Source organism: Hypomesus transpacificus, chromosome 23 (assembly GCF_021917145.1).
Source record: "Hypomesus transpacificus isolate Combined female chromosome 23, fHypTra1, whole genome shotgun sequence".
NCBI classification, from domain to species: Eukaryota; Metazoa; Chordata; class Actinopteri; order Osmeriformes; family Osmeridae; genus Hypomesus; species Hypomesus transpacificus.
In genome coordinates, this window is record NC_061082.1 from 21190997 (window position 1) to 21213391 (window position 22395).

At 46.0% G+C, this 22395-nt stretch overlaps 1 protein-coding gene across 1 annotated transcript in view; it reads right to left on the bottom strand.

Moving 5' to 3' along the window:
• Positions 1 to 21498, bottom strand: part of pcdh1a (protocadherin 1a) — a 55967-nt gene extending 34469 nt beyond the window's left edge. Inside the window, exons 1-3 of the mRNA XM_047047571.1 lie at positions 20908 to 21498; positions 14483 to 15301; positions 11003 to 13189 (exon numbers count right to left, since the gene is read on the bottom strand). Of these exons, the coding sequence (XP_046903527.1) occupies positions 11003 to 13189; positions 14483 to 15280 (2985 nt within the window). The 5' untranslated portion in view covers positions 15281 to 15301; positions 20908 to 21498. The remainder of the gene's footprint in view (positions 1 to 11002; positions 13190 to 14482; positions 15302 to 20907) is intronic.
• Positions 21499 to 22395: the final 897 nt, after the last annotated feature.

The window sequence follows — 22395 nt, forward strand, 5'->3', positions numbered from 1 at the left end:
CCCTGTCCAGCAGCACAGTGTACGCTGATGTAGCACTCCTGGATGCATCGCAGGCAGAATTGGACAAACTCCTTTATTGGCTGCGTGTCCAGAGAAGCTCTCGTCTTTGTAACGAATGGTGTGGCACTGCTTCCTTGGTAAAAAGCTCTCAGTCCTAACAGAATAACATAACTGTGTTTGGCTCAGGAAACGGGGCCTAGTGGCAAGCAGACTTATGACCTGAAGACTGCAGGTTCAGTCCCCAGCTGAGGATTGTACTGTGCAGCCATGGAAGTGTGTCATTAAGCTGAATGCTGGGAGCATTCGACTCTGTCATTGAGATATCTCAGCTGCTGAGATTTTACTTGAGCAATTAAACAGCTCCATCATCATCATCATCATCATCACCACCAACGCCTTCATCATCTTCATCATCAGCAACAACATCTTTATTGTAATTGTTAGTATCACTATCGCCACCATAATCATCTTCATCACCATCATCTTTGTCATTGTCACCACCATAATCTTGGTCATTATGACCATCACCATCATCATCAAGGGCCTAATATTTGTCTGCAGCCATTCGTCAGAGAATACTAAATGCTCTAACTGAGCTAGTCCATCTCTCCGCTAGTCCGAGAGCTATCGCCCCACTATCGCCCCGTTCCAGAGCTAGTCCCACTATCTCCCTGTCCTATAGATAGTCTCACTGTTTCCCTGTCCTATAACTAGTCTCACTGTCTCCCTGTCCTACAGCTAGTCTCACTGTCTCCTTGTCCTAGAGCTAGTCTCACTGTCTCCCTGTCCTACAGCTAGTCTCACTGTCTCCTTGTCCTAGAGCTAGTCTCACTGTCTCCCTGTCCTAGAGCTAGTCTCACTGTCTCCCTGTCCTAGAGCTAGTCTCACTGTCTCCCTGTCCTAGAGCTAGTCTCACTGTCTCCCTGTCCTAGAGCTAGTCTCACTATCTCCCTGTCCTAGAGCTAGTCTCACTGTCTCCCTGTCCTAGAGCTAGTCTCACTGTCTCCCTGTCCTATAGCTAGTCTCACTGTCTCCCTGTCCTAGAGCTAGTCTCACTATCTCCCTATCCTAGAGCTAGTCTCACTGTCTCCCTGTCCTAGAGCTAGTCTCACTGTCTCCCTGTCCTAGAGCTAGTCTCACTGTCTCCCTGTCCTATAGCTAGTCTCACTGTCTCCCTGTCCTAGAGCTAGTCTCACTGTCTCCCTGTCCTATAGCTAGTCTCACTGTCTCCCTGTCCTATAGCTAGTCTCACTGTCTCCCTGTCCTAGAGCTAGTCTCACTGTCTCCCTGTCCTAGAGCTAGTCTCACTATCTCCCTGTCCTAGAGCTAGTCTCACTGTCTCCCTGTCCTAGAGCTAGTCTCACTATCTCCCTGTCCTATAACTAGTCTCACTGTCTCCCTGTCCTAGAGCTAGTCTCACTGTCTCCCTGTCCTAGAGCTAGTCTCACTGTCTCCCTGTCCTATAGCTAGTCTCACTGTCTCCCTGTCCTATAACTAGTCTCACTATCTCCCTGTCCTATAACTAGTCTCACTATCTCCCTGTCCTATAGCTAGTCTCACTATTTCCCTGTCCTATAACTAGTCTCACTATCTTCCTGTCCTATAGCTAGTCTCACTATCTCCCTGTCCTAGAGCTAGTCTCACTGTCTCCCTGTCCTATAGCTAGTCTCACTGTCTCCCTGTCCTATAACTAGTCTCACTATCTCCCTGTCCTATAACTAGTCTCACTATCTCCCTGTCCTATAGCTAGTCTCACTGTCTCCCTGTCCTAGAGCTAGTCTCACTGTCTCCCTGTCCTATAGCTAGTCTCACTGTCTCCCTGTCCTATAACTAGTCTCACTATCTCCCTGTCCTATAACTAGTCTCACTATCTCCCTGTCCTATAGCTAGTCTCACTGTCTCCCAGTCCTATAACTAGTCTCACTATCTCCCTGTCCTATAGCTAGTCTCACTATCTCCCTGTCCTAGAGCTAGTCTCACTGTCTCCCTGTCCTATAGCTAGTCTCACTGTCTCCCTGTCCTAGAGCTAGTCTCACTGTCTCCCTGTCCTATAGCTAGTCTCACTATCTCCCTGTCCTATAGCTAGTCTCACTGTCTCCCTGTCCTAGAGCTAGTCTCACTGTCTCCCTGTCCTATAGCTAGTCTCACTATCTCCCTGTCCTAGAGCTAGTCTCACTGTCTCCCTGTCCTAGAGCTAGTCTCACTGTCTCCCTGTCCTATAGCTAGTCTCACTATCTCCCTGTCCTATAGCTAGTCTCACTGTCTCCCTGTCCTATAGCTAGTCTCACTGTCTCCCTGTCCTACAGCTAGTCTCACTATCTCCCTGTCCTATAGCTAGTCTCACTATCTCCCTGTCCTAGAGCTAGTCTCACTATCTCCCTGTCCTATAACTAGTCTCACTGTCTCCCTGTCCTAGAGCTAGTCTCACTGTCTCCCTGTCCTAGAGCTAGTCTCACTGTCTCCCTGTCCTATAACTAGTCTCACTGTCTCCCTGTCCTATAACTATTCTCACTGTCTCCCTGTCCTATAGCTAGTCTCACTGTCTCCCTGTCCTATAGCTAGTCTCTCCATTCCAGTCCTGCTATGACAGAGTAGGTGAGATTTCCCCACCAACCGAGACAAATCACCCATCAAACAAGGGCTCTATTCTTTTCTCTCCAGACTCCCATCTCCTCACATACTATTTAGTCCATTTCCACCCCTTGTTTTGGAGCACTTTAATTGGATTTCATCATCCAGACAAGTGCTTTCAGACAGATAATTATCACTGATGTTCAGTCCATCTCCCTCGTCCTCTCTCCATTTCTCCCTCTCTCGGCCCTCCGTCTCACACTCCATTCTCTCCCGTGTGTTTCTTAAACACCCATACAGTCACAGATAACAGCGTAAAAATACCGTGAAAATAATAATCTCTCCAAGGGACCCGGTCCGCTGACCCACGAATCTCATCTGAGGAGCATCGGGAGCACCGCTCTCGAAAGAGAAACTATCGTTTTGCCTCATTGGCTCAGTCAATATGGTGAGAAAGTTCCATTTGGTGAAGGTGAGGTGTATTAATAACGTAGAGATGATGTGCATGAAGCATCATTTAGATTGGTGTCATCAAAAAATAACAACATAGCATCGATTGATAAAGTTGTCTTCGATTACAAGAATCTAACGATCTTCAGTGTGTAGCTAAATGTTATGACCGGAGGGATAAAGTAGAAGCGTGGTAAATTACTTACGAGGCGATAACTACGTAAGATGATGAGTCCAGTCAAAAGATAAATGAAGCATGATCAAAAAATCGAGGAATTAAATTGCCTACTCACGTCTACCCTGGACTCGTCTATCATGAAGGTTACCTTAGCTCAAACCTCGTAGAACCACATGAAGAGGCTCTTGAGCAATCAAAACGAATTTCTTGCCTGAGAAATGAGAAGCCCCCTATACTGGCTGTATTTCTGACACGCCACTTTCAGATACGTTCTCGATATGATACGGCACTAAAATAACACCTTTTAAAGCGACTTTGCAGCGCTTTAAACCTTTTAAACCTTTTAAGCGACTTTGAACCGTTTTTAAGTCAATGGTGAGTTGTATGGACAAGACGATCAAGTAAAAAATAACTTTCAATTGCACCTTAGGCCGCTATTTCGTGCGAATTAAATCCCAACACAAACAAGATTCTGTGGCCTGTTAACAAATTATGATAGAACTTTGATGATAGAAATGATGAATCAATCCTGTAGAGCCTCGAGTTTTAGTTTCTCATTTCAAATATTCATGATTAAATTATAGATATCTCGTGTAGACCACATGCGTTACAAACGATCGTGCTGTTAATTTCAGTTGGCGTGACTCAAACCCTGCGTATAGCAAAAAGCTACTGGTGCTTTGGACATTACTTTGGCGAACACATTAGTGTCTCCTACTGGCTTGTTAGCTGCTAAATATCAGCAGTGGTTTGAAGCTGCAGTGTTTTGAAAACCGACCTGGACTTCAAGGTTAACCGAAGAGACCGAAGAGAGATATCTTCAAAGAATCTCTGGATTACTCATATCTCACTTCCAAGAACACCTCTCCGGTATAAATCAACGATGTGTGTGTGTGTGTGTGTGTGTGTATGTGTGTGTGTGTGTGTGTGTGGGGGGAGGGGGGGAATAGGCCTACTGAGGAATAGGCCTACCAGTTCAAATTCACAGAGGTGATCGTTAGTTTTTGCCGCAGGCTAAAGCAATAACCGCATTTAAAATCACACTCACGCGTCGTAAACCTGGAAAGATTGAAGTAGATTAATATGCCTCAGAGCACCAGTGAACATGCACAATAAACTCCCCTTCATCCCAAGAAATACAATTAAAAACCTGGTCACAGGCCGTTAAAGAACTGAATCCACTGCTTTTGTCTTTCTCCATATTTCCGAGAACTCTTTTCATCTGTCAAGCTAGTTCAACAAAGCCTGGCATGACTCTGGTTCAGGGCGAGCCATCAGAACAATTCCCATTGTCATAGATGCCGAGTTCTGACTCTCATCCCAGTTTCAGATTTATGCAATTAAGCCATGTTCTTCCTCAGTGCCAACATGAAACAGCAGCGAACATTTTTTTTCTCTCCCTCCGCTCAACCCAGGAGCCAGAAGAGTTCAATATTCATGAAATATTCTAATATCCCCGGTCCCTGGAGCAGAGGAGTCACAGACAGAAATAATGATCACTTTTGGTGTCAGCCAGCATTGGTCAGTAGGGGATACGGAATTACGCAATAACTTATTTCACATTTTTTTTCCACGGCTTTTTGGAGGGATTTTGTAAAGTGGATTATTATACACATCAATGCACCAGGAAACAATCGTTTACGGCCAAGTCAGGGAATCAGCTGTGACTTTATTTTGGGTTTAGAAATTCCCACTCACCGCCTAAAAAACGTCTGTCTCTCGAAGATTTGGGTCAAACTCATCAAACGTAATTAGCAAGGCTCTAATCACATGAGGCGGTGTGTGAAACTCTGCAGAGCTGCACGCGCAAACTCTGCTCAGAAACGAGGCTAGGAGAAGCGGGCTGAATGCGTCCACACACTTACTGCGACGAGGGTGAAGTCAAACCCATTCTGCTTAGACCAGTTTTAGGTCAAACGTTACATTATTAATATCCTTCATCTTTAATGCTGGTGAAATCGTCGGGGTAATTTGATGTTTTGTTGGGGTTTGGAAACATGGAAAGCCAAGTGTTAGCTGTAGTTCACAGCCCTGCAGACAAAAAGAACTACACTGTACACGTGTATAATTAGCTACAATCAACAGCTATCGGTTACAATCAACATTGACAAAGTTGCATTGAAAGCATGTGAAACAAGGCTAAGAGGAGGTCCCTTCGGAACAGCAATTACACCAGTGTTCCGTCTTTTTAATAAACAATAAATGACAGCTTGACTCATGCCTAGAGACACCGAATGCAGACGTTATCCAGCCGACAACGGTTAGAGCTACACAAAAAGAAGAGATCGGTCTCATCAGAGAATACACCTGACAAAACGTACATGTCTAAAGATCTCTAATGCCCTGGGCTATCCCAAGCATTATGCAAAACATGACATTTTAATCTGCAATTTAATAAATGAGGTTGATTCGATCGGAAACCAAGCGCCACTGTGGCAGACTGGCCTTAAAGGTGTCTATGTGACTGTATACTTTCCTAATGGACCTTAATGGATTTTATGGTGCTCTGCATGGCCTCTAATGGTGTTACATGTCTGATGGGAAGGTTTTCCTGGACTCTCTTGGGCTCCGTCTGGGTTCCTAATCTGACCTGTAGACAAGCACATACCCCCCCACTCACCTTCCCTCTCTCACACACTCCCTCCATCTCTTTCTCACTGTCTCTCTATCTCAATGTCTCTTGCTCTCTCTCTCCATCTATCTCAATGTCTCTCACTCTGTCCCCCTGTATATCTCAATGTCTCTCACTCTCTCCCCCTGTATATCTCAATTTTTCTCTCTCTCGCTTACACATTCTTTCTCTCAGTGTCTCTGTGTGCCTAACAATCTTGATGGTTCTCTCGCTCTCTCTATAAATATATATTTTCCTATATATATAGAGAGGAAAATATATATTTATAGAGAGAGCGATCTCTCTATAAATATATATTTTCCTCTCTCTGTAATGAGAAGTCACCTCTGCAATGCTAAACATAGTCTAGCCTCTGTTGTAAATGTTCATGCTTGGTTAGTTACAGGTACATCGGAGATGCTTTTCCTGCCTCCCGTAATGAGGATGTGTGGATGGTCTCTCAGACTGGATCAATATGATAGTTGTCTGGACCAAAAGGGAAAAAAAACAAGCTCACTTCATTATCAGCACTGGGCCTTGTTAGATATATTTGACTTTGCTTTGGGTTACAGAGGAGTGGGTGATAACAATACACAGAGTTGAAGAGAGTTTGGAATATTAGAGTGCAAGAAAGAGAGAGAGGGAGAGAAAGTGTGGAATATGAGAGTGCAAGAAAGAGAGAGGGAGAGTCAGAGAAGGACAGAAAGTGTGGAATATGAGAGTTCAAGAAAGAGTGAGACAGAGAAAGAGGGAGATAGAGTCAGAGAGTGAGAGAGTCAGAAATAGTGAGTCAGAGAAGGAGAGTAAGTGTAGAATATGAGAGTTCAAGAAAGAGTGAGACAGAGAGGGAGATAGTCAGAGAGAGACAGCAAGAGAGGGAGAGAAAGTCAGAGAGAGTCAGAGAGAGACAGCAAGAGAGGGAGAGAGAGTCAGAGAGAGAGTCAGAGAGAGAGACAGAAATAGAGGGAGAGAGAGTCAGAGAGAGAGAGAGTCAGAGAGGGAGAGAAAGTGTAAGAGAAAGTGGAGGCTAGGAGTTAAAGCAGCAGGAGAGAGAATGCCGTGGCACATTATTGAGGGACGCTTTGGCGCTAAGCTGCTTATTGATAAAAGCACTAATCTGGCTGGCAGAAGGTAAGGAGGCTGGGATGTGTGGTGATAAAATATCGGAGCTAAAGGCAATGCCATCAGGGGGCTGAGCCTCCACACAGCTTTACCTAAAGGAGCTTCTCATTTTATTTTTACATAAAAGTGGGAATCTGACCACGGGGCAGCTAGCAGAAGCAACTGTGCCTTCATAGGAAGGAGAACAGGACTCTGAAGACCAACAGCTTAGCTTTTCATCAGCGCTCATAGATGGTGAAAGAGAGTCACTTTCTAATACAGCGCTGCCTTTTTTCCGCCTCCGCGTTGAAAAAAGGAAGTAGGCCGAGCCAGGTGATTCGATGAAAAGTGGAAGAACGGTTGCAGTCGGGCCTTTAGAAAAATAAAAATAAATTGGATGGAAAGGGATAAAATGACTGATAAAGCAAACCTTTGAGAGAAAGCTCCACAGTTATATTATTTGGGAGCTATACGTTTTGCACCGAGATAGCCGCAATTGTAATCATCATTCCTCCCTCAGACAGGTGACGCATATTTGTTACCATGGCTACCTGTCTCGCGGCGGACTCCGGAGAGCTGGAGGAGGTGAAGGGATGCCCAGGGGTCTCCAGCTGAAAACCCCTCTTAACGGATAATCAGGGCAAAGTTAGCACTAAACGGCGCTCTTCAAAACAGCGGCGATGCATGAAGAACACTGACGTTCTGATTACATACCTGAGGCTTCATTCCCACGTACAATCTACCTCAGCAGGCCCGACGAGCCAACCCCAGAGAAGCACCTGTCATCCCTTTGACGCAAGGCCAGGCCAGTCAATCTCAGAGGGCCGAGCGGAATCGTTCAGCGTCGAAACAGCTGCCAATGAAATCAATCTTTTTTTGCGCAGAGGTGCAAAGACCCCCTTTATCATTAAAACAGGCGCGCTAATTGAAGTCACTTGCCTCTGCGCTGTCTCGTCTGCCCTTACCGTGTTGACTACCCCGCCCAGACCACAGGGAGGAGTTTTGTAGCTCCAGGTAGATTAAAATGACTCATTAACAAGAACATTTTCCTCTGTGGGAAATTTCACACTAGTTTTTTTTACTAACAAAATATTTGCTGATAATTGCCCTGTCGTCTTCCCTTCAGGGTCTGAAACAGGTCTTGGTCCTTTCTCGCCACTTAGTCATTTTGTTTTTTTTATGCGGCGCCGAATGTGATACTAACATGTCTGCTGGAATGAATGAATTGGGAGATCTTCAAGCAGTCTCAGTCGGTGTGTGTGTGAGTTTGAAATTGTGTGTGTTTGTGTGTGTGTGCAGCGTGTGTGCTTGTTTAAGTGCGTTTGTACGTGAGTGTTTGTGTACTGCATCCAAGACTGGTGCAATCCTGCCAGATGGATAGACCAGATGAGAACTTGAGTCAACTGCAGTCTGTGTTTCCCCTGCATCCCATTCTGGGTGATGAATGTATCCTGATCTGGGAGTTTTCACAGGTCTCAGAGAGAGAGAGAGAGAGAGAGAGAGAGAGAGAGAGAGAGACAGAGAGACAGAGAGACAGAGAGACAGAGAGACAGAGAGAGAGAGACAGGAAAAGAGAAGGAGATGGAGCATTGTGTGTCGCAGTGTCGTACAACATCTCAAGAGATGAAATCGAGATTTTGCTTTTGGCCTCTCCCCTCAAATACACCTCTGCACAGTTCAGATAGCACACCCGAACTGGGCTAATCCTAGCTCTGGGGGACGCCTAAAGTTCACCCTGCATATGGCCAGTTTAACAATGAACCTGGGTAATTAAGACTAGCCCTGACTCTCATCCCCTCATCTGCTCTTGGAATCCTTCAGGTTGGCTGGAGCCAGTGAGCTGAGGCCCAGAGATGAAGGCGACGCCCACAGGGGGACAACACTGCACTATCTCTGACTAATAAGGCATTTTAATTGTGTGGATTTAATTTAAGTACAGATTTACAGCTTCACAAGCGCCCACTTAGAAATGAACTGGGAAGGCTGTGACTTCATCTCACTCTGTGCTAATATCTTTCATCAGTTTTTTTTTTCTTCTCCTAAGGAGGAGGGACACGTCATTAAAATGCTATGTGACAAAAGGTGTCAGATCTTTGGCCCGACCGGGCTAATTATCAACACTCCCGGCTCAATGTAAGCTAGTGGTCTCCCGGGCAACCATCACGCAATATCACACATTTGGAATGAGAGAGGTAGGGTGCCCAGGGAAAACACACAGATATCCCTGAACCCTGGACCTCAACCCAGCCTTAGAATGAGAAAATGAAATGAGCTAGCCTCAATGCTCTCTGACTCACTTGTACACTCATACATATTCACACCGAATCAGACACGCATGGACAAACACAAGAGTGGACACACACACACATACATACATACACAAACCCATCATACCGCAAGCTTCAGCTAGAAACTTAGAGTTAGACATTGATTGTTTATTTCAGCAGCAGTTCCATCCTTTCAGCCAAACGCCCTTCCTTCAATTAGAGTGGGAGCAGCCGTCAGACAGGGAAGATATGAATAAACCCCAGGCAGCAAACGGCAGAACCCGCGTGTTTACATTCAACACTGCCAAGAAAAACCTTGAGAAGCACAGTTTTAGTCACAGATACCTGAACACTTCCCCAGCGAAAATGTGAGTCATTGTTGAGAGCAGCATGGCTGACTGGTGTAAGCTCTCCACTCCACATCTGTCACTCCGTTCGGCAGAGACTTCATTATTTATTTTGGTCAATCTGTTCTTCCTGATGTGAGAGAGGATGCTATACATGAGGCAACATCTGCTGAGGTGTGTCACACGTGCCGTTCCAACATCTGTCCCTGTTTTTGCGTCGCCCGTCAATCAGTTTACACGTCGAACACGTCTTAAAAGTATACATTTACAAGCTCACGTCGACAAACGCTAGCGTGGGAACAGAGGGGCAGAGGGTTGGCGCGGCACACGGACGATGCGCGACGCGTCGCTTTGAGTATTTACAAGAGACCCTGAATATCTGTGGACGTGCTCTTTACACTCGCATGGAGACAAAAACACACAGATGTACTCCAGGGCCCATTGTCACTATGCTCCCATATGCTGTCTATCAGAGGGACAGTGGTGACTGTGGGTGACAGAGCTCTCCGCTGACTTCACCCACAGGGCCCTGCGATGGCACAAGCTGTCAGCCAACATCTGCTGAAATTACCCACCAGCCAACTGGTGGTGACTGACTGGATTTCAAGCTTCCATATTTACAAAGTGTGGTACACGCTTGTCGCAGGGTCAACATTTGTTGTGCCTAAAGGAGTGGATGTGTTACGGGCTACACCTTACATATCGGGTTTTGGTACACAACACGTAGAGGAGTCACACATGAAGGTGTGACCCCCCCCCACAACCACACACACACCCCCAAAAGGCAAACAACGACGCAGACACATTAGAGACGTTCTGGACTCATCAAACATTCCTGCATCCCTAATCCTCGCCAAGGCTATTCACGTTTCAGTTTCCATGGCGATGGAAGGAGCGTTCCCAAGTCGGCGGCGTGTGGTGAGGAGATAAGAGTAAGTGACCTGTGAGACCCGCAGGGCTGGAGGTTAGACAGAGGAGGGAAAGTGAGTCAGTCAGACAGCAGAAACCTCCTCTCTCTCTCTCCGCAACTCCACGGACCAGCAGCTGGATTAATGAACCCAAAGGAATAAGAAGTGTGTGTGGGGACGGGGGGGGGGGACGGAGGAGATTCGTTTTAACCCTCCCGCCAGTGGAGACCAAAAGCTATTTTTCAGCTGTCCCACATGCCCTTTTCCCCTCCAATAGGATGTAAGTTATCCTAATTACTGAAGCCTTTTTATAATTACCAACTGTGTGTCTTTGTGTGCGTGAGAGTGTGTGAGAACCAGGCAGCAAAAAAAAACAGGCTGCCAGAGCGTTACAAAATGGCTTATTATTTCCTCTGTGGCATTTTACAACCTTAATAGCTTCCATCCCCAGACCTAAAGATCACAACTGCATCACGAACAACACCCCCTCCTCCCCCTTGTCACAGGTTGTTTGGAGAGAAGAAGAAAAGAAAACTGAAAAACCAGGAATTGAAAAGCGGCCAGCCTACCTGTTTGCTGTTGTACTTTGTCTGGCTTGCCTTGTAGCTATAATCCGAGTACTGGTCAGAGCCCGTGGAATTGTCATCTCCTCCGGTTCCCACAAAGGTGTTGGTGGCGGGGAGATCTTGGACGGCCTGGTGCTTCTGGGAGGCGGAGGGGGACTGGGCCTGGAGCTGGATGGAGGGCAGGGGGGAGTTGGAGCGGTAGTGCCTGCCCAGGTCAGGGCTGCCTGGGGGGTACGTCAGGGGCAGGTGGATCCTGGGGCTGTCGTTGACCCCGTCCAGGTTGAACTTGAGGCTCTTCTGAAGGCTGACCTCCTCTTCCTCGCCAAGAGGTTTGGGCGACTTGGGAGGTTTTCCTTTCCTGCCTCTCTTGCTCTTGCCGTTTTTGGGGCCTTGCTTGGGGGCGTAGAGGTCATTGGACTCCTTCTTGCCCGCCTGGTAGCCGCTCTTCGTCTCCCTCTGGACGCGATGCCGGATGAACACCACCACCAGGATCACCATGACGACCCCCGCCACCCCAGCCATGCTTCCGTACAGGATGTTGCTGCGCTGGGCCGCGAGGCCGTTGTCGGGGTCGCCAGCGATGTCGGTGTCCAGCGGGGTGTACAAGCTGTGGCCCACCAGCGCCTCCACCAGGCTGACGTTGGCGATGGTCTCGTTGACGTAGATGTGAACCAGGGCAGTGGCGTGGCGGGCGGGCTTGCCCCTGTCGTTCACCCTCACCACCAGGCGGTGAAGCCCTCCGTGCTTCCTGGTTAGCTCCTTGGCCAGAGTGATCTCGCCGTCGGACGGAGAGATCCGGAACAACTGATAGGGGTTGCCGCCGGCGATGCTGAAGACCAGCTCCGCGTTGGGGCCCGTGTCGAGGTCTTCCGCCTTCACCACCTCCACCCGGCTGTCCGGGGCGGCCAGGGGGGACAGGAGGCGGAAGGAGGAGTTGGAGGGCTTGGTGACCACGGGATCGTTGTCGTTCTCATCCAGGACGTTGATGGTGACGCCTACGTAGGAGGATCTGGGGGGTTCCCCTCCGTCCACGGCCTTCAGCCTGAAGGTGTAGCTGCTCTCTTTCTCCCGGTCGAAGGAGATACTGGACAGGATGGTGCCAGTGCCGTTCTGCACCACAAACTTCCCCCCGTCCGGTTCCACCGAGAGTCGAACGCGAGCGTTCTCGCCTTTGTCCATGTCCAGCACGGTCACCATGCCGACAGGGCTAAGCGGCGGCATGTTCTCCAGGACTGAGAAGCTGTAGCCGCTGAGCATGAACTTCGGGTCGTTGTCGTTGCGGTCCAGAACCTTGACCACGACCGTGGCCGTTCCCCTGTGACTGGGCGAGCCTTTGTCGGCTGCGGTCACTCGAAACTCGTAGCGCTCCTTGTGTTCCCGGTCCAGCGGGCTGCGAGCTCGGACTTCCCCGGTGTCCGGGTCGATCTCAAACAGGCCCTTGGTGGTGGAGTCTGCCACGAGGCTGTAGACGAGCTCCGCGTTGGTCCCGCTGTCGGCATCCGTGGCCACTACCTCCACAACCCTGTCGCCTGGCTGGTTCTCCTCCGCGAAATCAACCTCAAAAAGGGTTGGGGAGAAGACTGGGGAGTTGTCATTCACATCCGTGACCTGGACCTTCAGAGAGTTGGTGCTGGAGAGTGCGGGGTTTCCCGAGTCGACAGCCACGATCTCCACGCGGTACTCCTTCACCCTCTCGTAATCCAGAGGCGTGGTGGTCTGAAGGAAGTACTTCCTCTTGTTGTCGGTGGAGGAGTCGCTGGCGGGGCGGAGCTGAAAGGGGACGTCACCCGCCACCACGCAGGTAACCACGGCGTTCTCACCCTCGTCCCGGTCGGACACCTGGACCAGGGCCACGGCCGTCCCCACCGGCATGTCCTCCGAGATGTTGGCCACGCCGTCGCTGTGCGTCACCAGGCCTATACCTCGGATCTCCACCGAGGGAGCGTTGTCATTCTGGTCCATCACCTGGATGGTCACTAAGGCCTTGGAGCTCTTGGGTTGGGGACCCTTATCCCTCGCCACCACGTAAAACGACAAACTGTCGATTTCTTCGCGATCCAGTGGCCCTTTGACGTAGATAACGCCGGTGGAGCGATCGATTCGCAGGAGTTTGGGCACCGGGTCTATAGCCTGGTGAAGAGTGTATTCGATTTCCCCGTTGGGGCCCATGTCAGAGTCATTTGCTTTCACCTGCAATTCAAGAGAGGGGATTCGGTTAGAGGTTGGGATTTGAGTTACAACTCAGGGATTAGGTTAGCATAAGAAGCTATCGCTATAGGGCTTTATACAAGCCCTGCATGTCATAGGAGATAGCTTACAGCAACTGAAAAGATTAGAGAGAGTATAAATGTGCATATTAAAATATATTTGATGCATATTTTGAAAACACCCTCCAAAAGTCAAAAGTGGGTGTAATGAATTTCAAGTGGAGGGAGTTTGTTGACTGTGACAGTACATAAGAGAAGACACAGAGGTGAGCAAGCTAATTGTTCAAAAAATGTTTCCTATTAATTAGGAACAATTTGTTGCATTTGGCAGGCACTCAATGGATGTTCATTGAAAAAATCTACAACATTACATAATCAAGATACCATGAGCACTTCACAGAGGATTTTCCACTGGTAGAGCTATTCAGCCTAGGAACTCACACAAATATTATCCTCTATGTTAGAAAGAGAGGTGGAGAATATTGGGCTTTAAAAAGATGGAAAAGAGGAGAACGGCAAATACTTCTGTGTATGTGCATGTAAACTCTTTAATCCAGTGTTACTACTTGACCCTCAAATAAGTATTCTTGGTACGAAGGACTTTTCCTTAAAACAAATTAAACAGATACATGCTGTACAGGATATCATGGATATCTGGGATGAGTATTGTTCCGTGGTAGAGCATTGAACTGCAGATCAAGAGGTCACTGACTTTGGATAAAAGAGTCTGCTAAACAAACATATTCTATGACACAGCATATCCCATTGTATCCCTTACACTACCTGTATTCCTTGCACTTGCTGTTGTCCTATTTGCACTATAACTTTTACTACTTGTTGCACTTTTCATCCTTTTGCACTATTGTCGTCTTGATGCACTGCCTTCCCATGTTAAACATGTTTGCACTGTGTGTTGTGATGTGAAGGTCTCGCTTTGTCCTACATAGTGTTTGGTTTACATAGCGTTTGGTTCTACGTAGTGATGGTTCTACGTAGCGTTTGGTTATACGTAGTGTTTGGTTCTACGTAGCGTATGGTTCTACGTAGCGTTTGGTTCTATGTAGGGTTTGGTACTACGTAGCTGTGAAGTTGTTTAAGTGTTTTACGTAGCTCCATGCTCCTGGTGAAACGTTATTTAGTCCATCATGAGGTGTACCAGTCTCAGAATGGGCTTTATTGACGTCTATTTTTGAATTAAATGCAAGCTACTACTGCTACTGCTACGACTTACTACGTGACACATCCAACAAGGGAGCAACAGGGAGCAACAACTAACCTGCAACACCGAGTATCCCACAGGGCTGTTCTCCGACACCTCCGCCTCGTAGCTGGACTTCTCAAACTTGGGAGCGTTGTCGTTAGCGTCCGCCACCACCACCCTTAGCAAGGCGCTGCTGTAGCGCTGGGGGTTCCCTCCGTCCACCGCCTTGATGGTGAGGTCGTATGAGTCCTTCAGCTCCCTGTCCAGACTCCCCAGGACGATGAGCTGAGGCAGCTTCTCCCCGCGGTCCTCGGCCACCTGCAGACCGAACAGCGTAGCGGCGTCCGGCCCAGCCGTGAGTGCGTAGTCGGCCACGCCGTTCCTCTCCGAATCGCGATCGGTGGCAAGCGGGATGGAGAACAGTGCACCCATGTGGGTGTTCTCCGGGACGGAGATGGTGAGGACGGGCGAGGGGAACTGGGGCGTGTTGTCGTTGATGTCCTGGACCTCGATGCGGCCCTCGATCAACCGAGGACTCTGATTCTGGAGCAGGTCTGTAACGGACACCTCGAACTCCAGGAAGCAAGGCTTGCCCCGGATCAGAGTGCGACAGTCCCGTAGTGTCTCCCTGTCTATGGGGATCTCTGTGGTGAAGATGTCTCCAGTCTTCCCATCCACCCGGAGGTACGGGGCTCCTACCTCCAGTTTGTAGAGGTGTCCGGAGTCTGGGAGACCCTGGTCTGAAGCCAGGCTTCCTATCAAGGTGCTCGGAGGCTGCTCCTCCTGGACTCGGTACAGAATACCTCCTTGTGTCCAACCACAGGAGTCCAACAAGAGGACACACAGTAGAACCGCTCCCAGTCGCAGTTCCATGAGGTCACCCAAATTATCGACCTGCCAAAGAAAAAAAGGTCTCATTTAGAAAGTGTTTTTTTTTTTTTACATCTATTTGCACCAGCAAGGTCCATGTCATATGTATTATAGCATGGTTTGTATATGTAACGTTTGAGCATGGCATGGCATGGCAGTTCAATCACATACTGAGTCATCCATTTTATAATAATTTTATGTTTGGGCCTTGGAACTGATGTTGCTGGCATCACTGGAGACATTCTAGTTTCCTGTTAGTGAAACATACTCACTAACACGAATAACACTCTCTAGCTATTTCAGTGAAGTTGTCTATTCATCAGTGGTGCAATCATATGATGCTTGCACTGACATATAGACAATATATTCCAACGGGTCCTTGTTAGGAGATGAGCTGAAGAGCTGTGGTCATGCTTCTTCATAGAGAACTGTCACAGGTTATGACTCTGAATTCCTAAACAGATCATTTTCTCCCTGCTTCAAATGCGTGCTATCTTTTTCCCAGACACCAAAGCTCTGACTTTAATAAACTCAATCAGCCCCATTCTTAGAAAACTCTTTATTTTTCCTACCACAGTAATTAAGCATGGTAAGCAAAATATAGCTGTTGTATCATTTTGATGCTGTTTTATTTCAGTGTAGGGATTACAGTTTGGAGCGTAGCTTACACCATAACACGAGCAGCAACATGTCAAACGTTTTTAAATTAACGTCTCTTTTGTAGAAGATTCTTCAAAGACATAACTTAACATAAAGCAGCGTGGCCCTATGCCAACGTATGGCAGCAGCATGCGACTACAGCGATAGCACTGCACATGCCCAGTGATAAGCACCCTCCAGACATCATTAAATAGGCAAAGAACCTTGCAGACTCCTCCGCGAATCCCCAACAAAACAGAGCGCATCCCGTCAGACACCTCACACAGAAAACCTCCAAGATATCTTCTGAGACCAGACCCACAACTTGTGAATCTCACAGATCTAGTACCAGAAGTGTATGTTGCTAACACCCAAGGCTACTGCACCTAGAGTTTCCCACAGGGCTCTACAACAACTACTCTTCATGTGGAACAAGCTGCATCTTGGGGCCTTGGCCTTATCACTAAACACAGCTTCGCCCTGACAGATGCGATCTTCTCCCCTTCTCGGCTGGTACAGGCCGTATCACACACTGTAACGCTCATGTTTGATTGCCAACCTGCTATGCTTCCTCATTAATCACTAGCCTCTATTTTAGCTTTGGCTTTGATCCATATTCCCCGAGCTAAAGAATCCAGTCTTTTTTCTTAGCGCAAATGATTTTTGACTTTAATTATTTCCTGCGTGAGAAGGGCTCTAGATGCTACTTGAAAGGGAGGCAGAGAGTTCGTTGAGGTGAAATATCAAGCTCTAGTTTCAGAGTTTTGGTTAACCTTCATATGTGGGCTTGTGTGTGTGTGTGTGTGTGTGTGTGTGTGTGTGTGTGTGTGTGTGTGTGTGTGTGTGTGTGTGTGTGTGTGTGTGTGTGTGTGTGTGTGTGTGTGTGTGTGGGTTTGTTTGCATGCATGCATTCAAAAGATCTGTGCAAAAGTTGGGCCTCTAAACAAAATCTATATTTTTCTGTTCCTCCTCGTGTGAAACAAGGTTTCTTATGCAAGGCCAAGAAAATACATGCCGGGTTAAATAGCGCAACACAAGCATGTATAGAAATCCAATTACAAATCCAATCCCATGAATCTGTTAAGATTGGAAGTGCAGCTTATTGATGCACTAATTGCTTGGCTATTGACGTGTCCCTTTTTGTATTTGCAAGGCAGTCTCCAGTCGATGTGGCTTGAATGATAGTGTGCGAGATAGAACCATGATCAGTGACTACAAAGAAAAACTGTTTCTGAAACCCACAACTACAACCGAACACCCTCAAATGAACAACATTCTAGCTGTCATTGAGACTAAAAACAAGGAAATAATCTGTTCACATGATATCACGATAGACATGAAATTCACATTAGCTAGTCCCATGACATAAAGATCATAGAAAGTAATATAAGGTCATGTGTAATCATGAGATGTAATAGTGAGGTACTGGATGATGATGTCAAGTAATAGTTAGGAAATAGAAATGATAATAGATAATAAAATTAAGGTAATAGTTGATTATTTCAGGTGAAAGTGACGTATTACGTATTAAAAGGTAATAATAATACATATTATTAAGATAATCTGTAATATTGTAATGTAATAGTAAGGTAATGTGTAGTCATGTAAGCTAACAGGTATATGAGGTTACACTGAGGTGACGGGTGATATTGTAAGGTAACAAATAGGTGATTATGATAGATAATAGTAAGGTAATAGATAATGTGAGGAAGTAAGTAAACATGTAAGCTAATAGTGAATAAAAGGCATATACAAGGGAGGAACACTGATCTCTGAGCCATAACCACATGTAGATTTAACATTTAGTCATTTAACAGACACTCTTATCCAGGGTGACTTACAGTAAGTACAGGGACATTCCCCCAAGGCAAGTAGGGTAAAGTGCCTTGCCCAAGGACACAACGTAATTTTGCACGGCCGGAATCGAACGAGCAACCTTCTGATTAATATCTCGATTCCCTAACCGCTCAGCCATCTGACCCCCCCCCCCCTCCCCCTTTTTACTATTAAAACCCTGATAAGAACAACCAAACAGCAATCTCTCTGAGATTCCTGACTCTGAACCCGGTCTAAACATGTCTCCCCCTCAAGTTTGGTCAATCGTATTCTACACTCAGTCAGACAGATCTTCTCATCCCTTGAGAAAACGACTGGCTCAGAGGTTTATTTAAATGTCTCCTCAAAACCAAAGCCCAAACTGCACTACCCTTGAGATAAGAGATACTCCAAATGCTCATTCCAAGTGATCACATCACACTGAACTCAGCTTCAATTGATATCAATTATCAATAATTGATAATTATTGACTACATCCTTACAAGAGATCCTTCTCCACATCAGGTATAAAAAACAGTCTCTCTATGCTTTCTCTAAAAGACCGCAACCTCTGGTCTCAGCAGGACTTTGTCAACACTTTCTATGTCCGATAAGAGTCGCTGGAAACCTCAACTCTAGATTAGAAGAACTAGTTCTACGTCAAGGATGCTACAGAATCCCGTGCTGTCTATGAAGGAACTGTACTCCAGTGAAGAGCATGAGTTTAGTATCTGTTAAGATAAGAGGGTGTATTCTTTTGCATTACAGTATACACAACACCGGCTACACACGGACATCAATGAAAAGCACCCATCCGATGAGGCACACTACATAACATGAGTATCTCCTTTTAAAATTCAACAGCACTGGAGCTTGGCAAAGCCATGGAAGATAACAATGGCCAAGACTAGCATTTTTGCTAGTTCGTCTGATGAAAAATGAAGAGGACTGAATGCCATACCAGTGGATTAGTTGATTTTATCAAGCTATTTACAAGAAAACATTACATTCTGTCCAAGTAGGCCTACATAACTAGCATTACAAACTCAATGGAAATATCATCCAACCAACTGAACAGATACCCCTCACGTAAGGTCAGTTTTCAACTGATTTCAACAAAGGATTTTAACTTAGTTGTCCACAATTGTTGGGTTTAAAACCAAAATCCATCAAATGAGAAATGTCTTCATGCCCTACCATGGATGAGTATTTATCAAAATGCTACAGAGAACATACCCTTTGGCACGCAGGGGGAAATGACAGACGTGCAAATGATCAGATCGTGATTGGCGGTCGGCCATTTTCATTATCAGGGTTTGGCGTGAGCAGGTTTTATCAACGGCTTTCACGAGTCGTCCTGTTGGTATCTGTCTTCTGTGAGACTGTGACCTTTCTGTTTCCTCCACACCCTGATGTCTGACGGATCGAGATCATCAGCACAGCCTCAGGTTCTGACAGGAGCGGAGGAATCTAGACATTATTAGCGAGATTAATCTCTTCTGGCTTTCTGATAAACAAACACTTTCATTGGTGTGTGTAACTGTAAGCAACAACTTCTCGTTCTTTGATGTTTGTACTTCAACAGTGACGGATGTCTCTTGAATCAGTCGAGCTACTTGAGATGAATTGGTCTCAGAGTCACAGCGAGAGATTCTGATTTGGAGACGTTCACTTTCATGAGAAACGTAAATATGTAAAGAAGCTGGGCATTGGGGTTCTTGAGATGGGATATTCAATCACTGGAATAAACTGTTGGATAGTCCCACCCTGTTCCTGGAGAGCTACCTTCCTGTATGGCTTTCACGCCATCCCTTTACAACCTCGTCTGATTTGAATGAGGTTAGGAAGCAGATTAGGTTTAGTCAAAACGGGTGTTGGAGTGAAAATGTACAGGAAGGAGGGTCACTCCCCAGGAGTAGAGTCAGACAGACCTTTATAGCATGGAAGAAATTTCAAATTTTCAGTTGGTATTCCATTATATGAAATCAAAACCATAGGAGTTCACATCGTGGAATAATTGAAATAGCAGATTGGTTGATGATAAACTCAACACAACACACACACAATAGCTACAAAAGAGCTTAAGCTCTAGATCACAAGGTTTGGAATCTGGCCGTTCTACAGTGTGTTCCTGGGGCGCCCAGCTTGACAGGAAGCATATTTGTACATCTTTTTCCAGGAATAATTCACCTGCAAAAATCTCACCTGCCAACAGGAGAATCGTGGATCTGATTATCCATCGGTCTGTGTATCTATATATTCATCAGTCTATCTGAGAAGGAGAGCCTGGACACACTGGTGCCTCTCTCTGAACTGAACTGTCTCTATAACAGCTCTGGATTCTGCTTTTCTCTAATAGGATTTCAGCTAACGCTTAGCGAATATTAAGTAGGTTGGGTTGTTTGTTTAACACTTGTCACAATGTTTCTGCCCCCCTTGAAACACCTGCAGAAAATGTGAAAATGTCTACAGTTTAAATCATTTGCCCCAAAAAGTACAGTTTAAAAAAAACATGACTTAAAACATCCGTATCCGTGTAGTCCCTATGAAATACTTAGTGGAAAAACAAATGGAATGGAAAGTGAAGATAATGTGAGATGTATGGTCAGCCTACAATCGTGACTGATTTTAATAAGTTGGAGCCTAATTGGGTAAAATTGATAGATGACGGTCGTAGACAGCATATTCTAATTTGACTGGTCAGAAGGCTTTTCAGAGAAACCGTCCATAGCGGCATCTCCCCATTTCACCACATTGCGGGGAGACTGGGTATTGACTCCAATCGTTTAAAGGCTAACGTCAAACAAGTGTCCGATTCAAGTACTAGCACCTGTTAAATCAGATTCTCACAAAATGAACCGAAAGGACTACGTTTTTTGCATTATTTCTATAGGGTATCTCAAACTCAAAACATTACGTTATTAAAACCTTCCAAACACCTGATTATCACCCAAGATCGCAGTTGATTAATTATGTCGCAGATAGCCTACGTTTAAAACGCTATAAACATGGTCTTTGGAAACGTTAATGATAGGCTATGTTTATTGAAACATTAGTCGACTGATATCACTGTTCAGTTTATTCTACACATTCTAACATACCTTCACACACACATAGACATAACACGCACGCACTTAAAGATCAAAACTAATATTCACCATACAGTGAGAGAATACCTTTGCCAGAGACTTCTTGCGCGCCTGTCGCGTGGCTTGTGATCCCCTTGCAGAGACAGAATTCTTCCTCGGTATTTAGAGACGATGCTTCTCCCCAAGCGATGCGGAGGCAGGTATCCAAATCTCAAACCACAGACTCAGTGCAAATATCCTAAAATATTTTCCTTAACTGAGGGCAAATCCATTGATGCTGTCAATAACTTTCCCCTGAAATTCATTGAATCCATGCCCGAGTCGTTCTGCAGTCATCCATATTACGTTAGAAACAATAAATTGTCTGAAACTGTATGAATTTGTCTGTATTTTGTTTTACGCAAGTATCGGCATTCCTCAACTCTAAAAGCTTCTGATATTGTCACTCCGTAATTTTATAACTTACGGTGTAACTGCATCATTGCTGAAGATATCCTAGCCTGTATGCGCATAGTCCAAGTTTCTCTAGCCGAGTGTAGCCTATGAAAGGAATTTTGTTTTTCGATTTAAAACGTCGGAAAATGTATCCCCTTTCTTCCAAGAAAACGCGAGACGAAGCCTAACTGTACGACAGGTTCAGCTGAAGCACGTATTTGCAGTGAGAAAGCAAGAGATAAGAAATTGTGGGTCTCGGGTCCGCTCGAGACGGCGGAGGAGGAGGTGGGGCGCCACTAAATTGCGCTTCCATTCTCAGCTATAGCTGCAACTTCCAAATCATGCTATGTGGGCAGAGTAAACTACTGGTCAGTGGTTAAAACTGCACCAAGCTGAAGACCTGGTTTAAAACCCTTGATCTTTTAATCTTGAGGTAGGCTAAATGTCATGGATATTAATCCTCCTTAACAAACATCTACAGATGGGCATCAATGTGCCAAATTATAGCCTAGTGTAAATATGAATCCAGTGTTCCAAAAAAACACATTAAAATGTTTCAAACGAGACCATTTAGGCCCACGTATCTTATGAATCAGTTAATTTACTGTCTGTTTAAGGAAAATGAAATTCGTGTTTGCTTTACTTGTTGATATGCGTTCTTTTTCTCGAAATGTGGCCTGGGTAGGCTGTAAATGGAGTAGTGTTATCGTGACTCCGGTCGAGGTCTATTTGTACATTTGGCGCCACCTTCAGGCGACTATACAGTTTTAGGAAGAAAATAGTTATGTCATGCAGAAAGGAGAAATTCTTGGGTGTAGCCTCGAGGAAGACATCTCCGTAGAGAAGACTCCTGCAATAATTTATTGTAGCTGAACTGGCCAACAGATGTGAAGCGTGAGGAAGTAGGCTAAGACAGTGGTCACAGTGAACTAACGTTTAACGACAGGTTCTAGACCGGCGAAGTGTCTACTGTTTTCCTATGAATATGCAAAGTAGGCTAATCTGTGTCATCAGATAAAAGCAGTGCTAAACGAGTGAAGTGAAAATGCATAGCCTCAGGTCATGAATCAATATTTTTCATCGGGGAACAATATGTACCGTCCCACGCCTTGGTCTCGCCTCCCACTGAAACTAGCGATC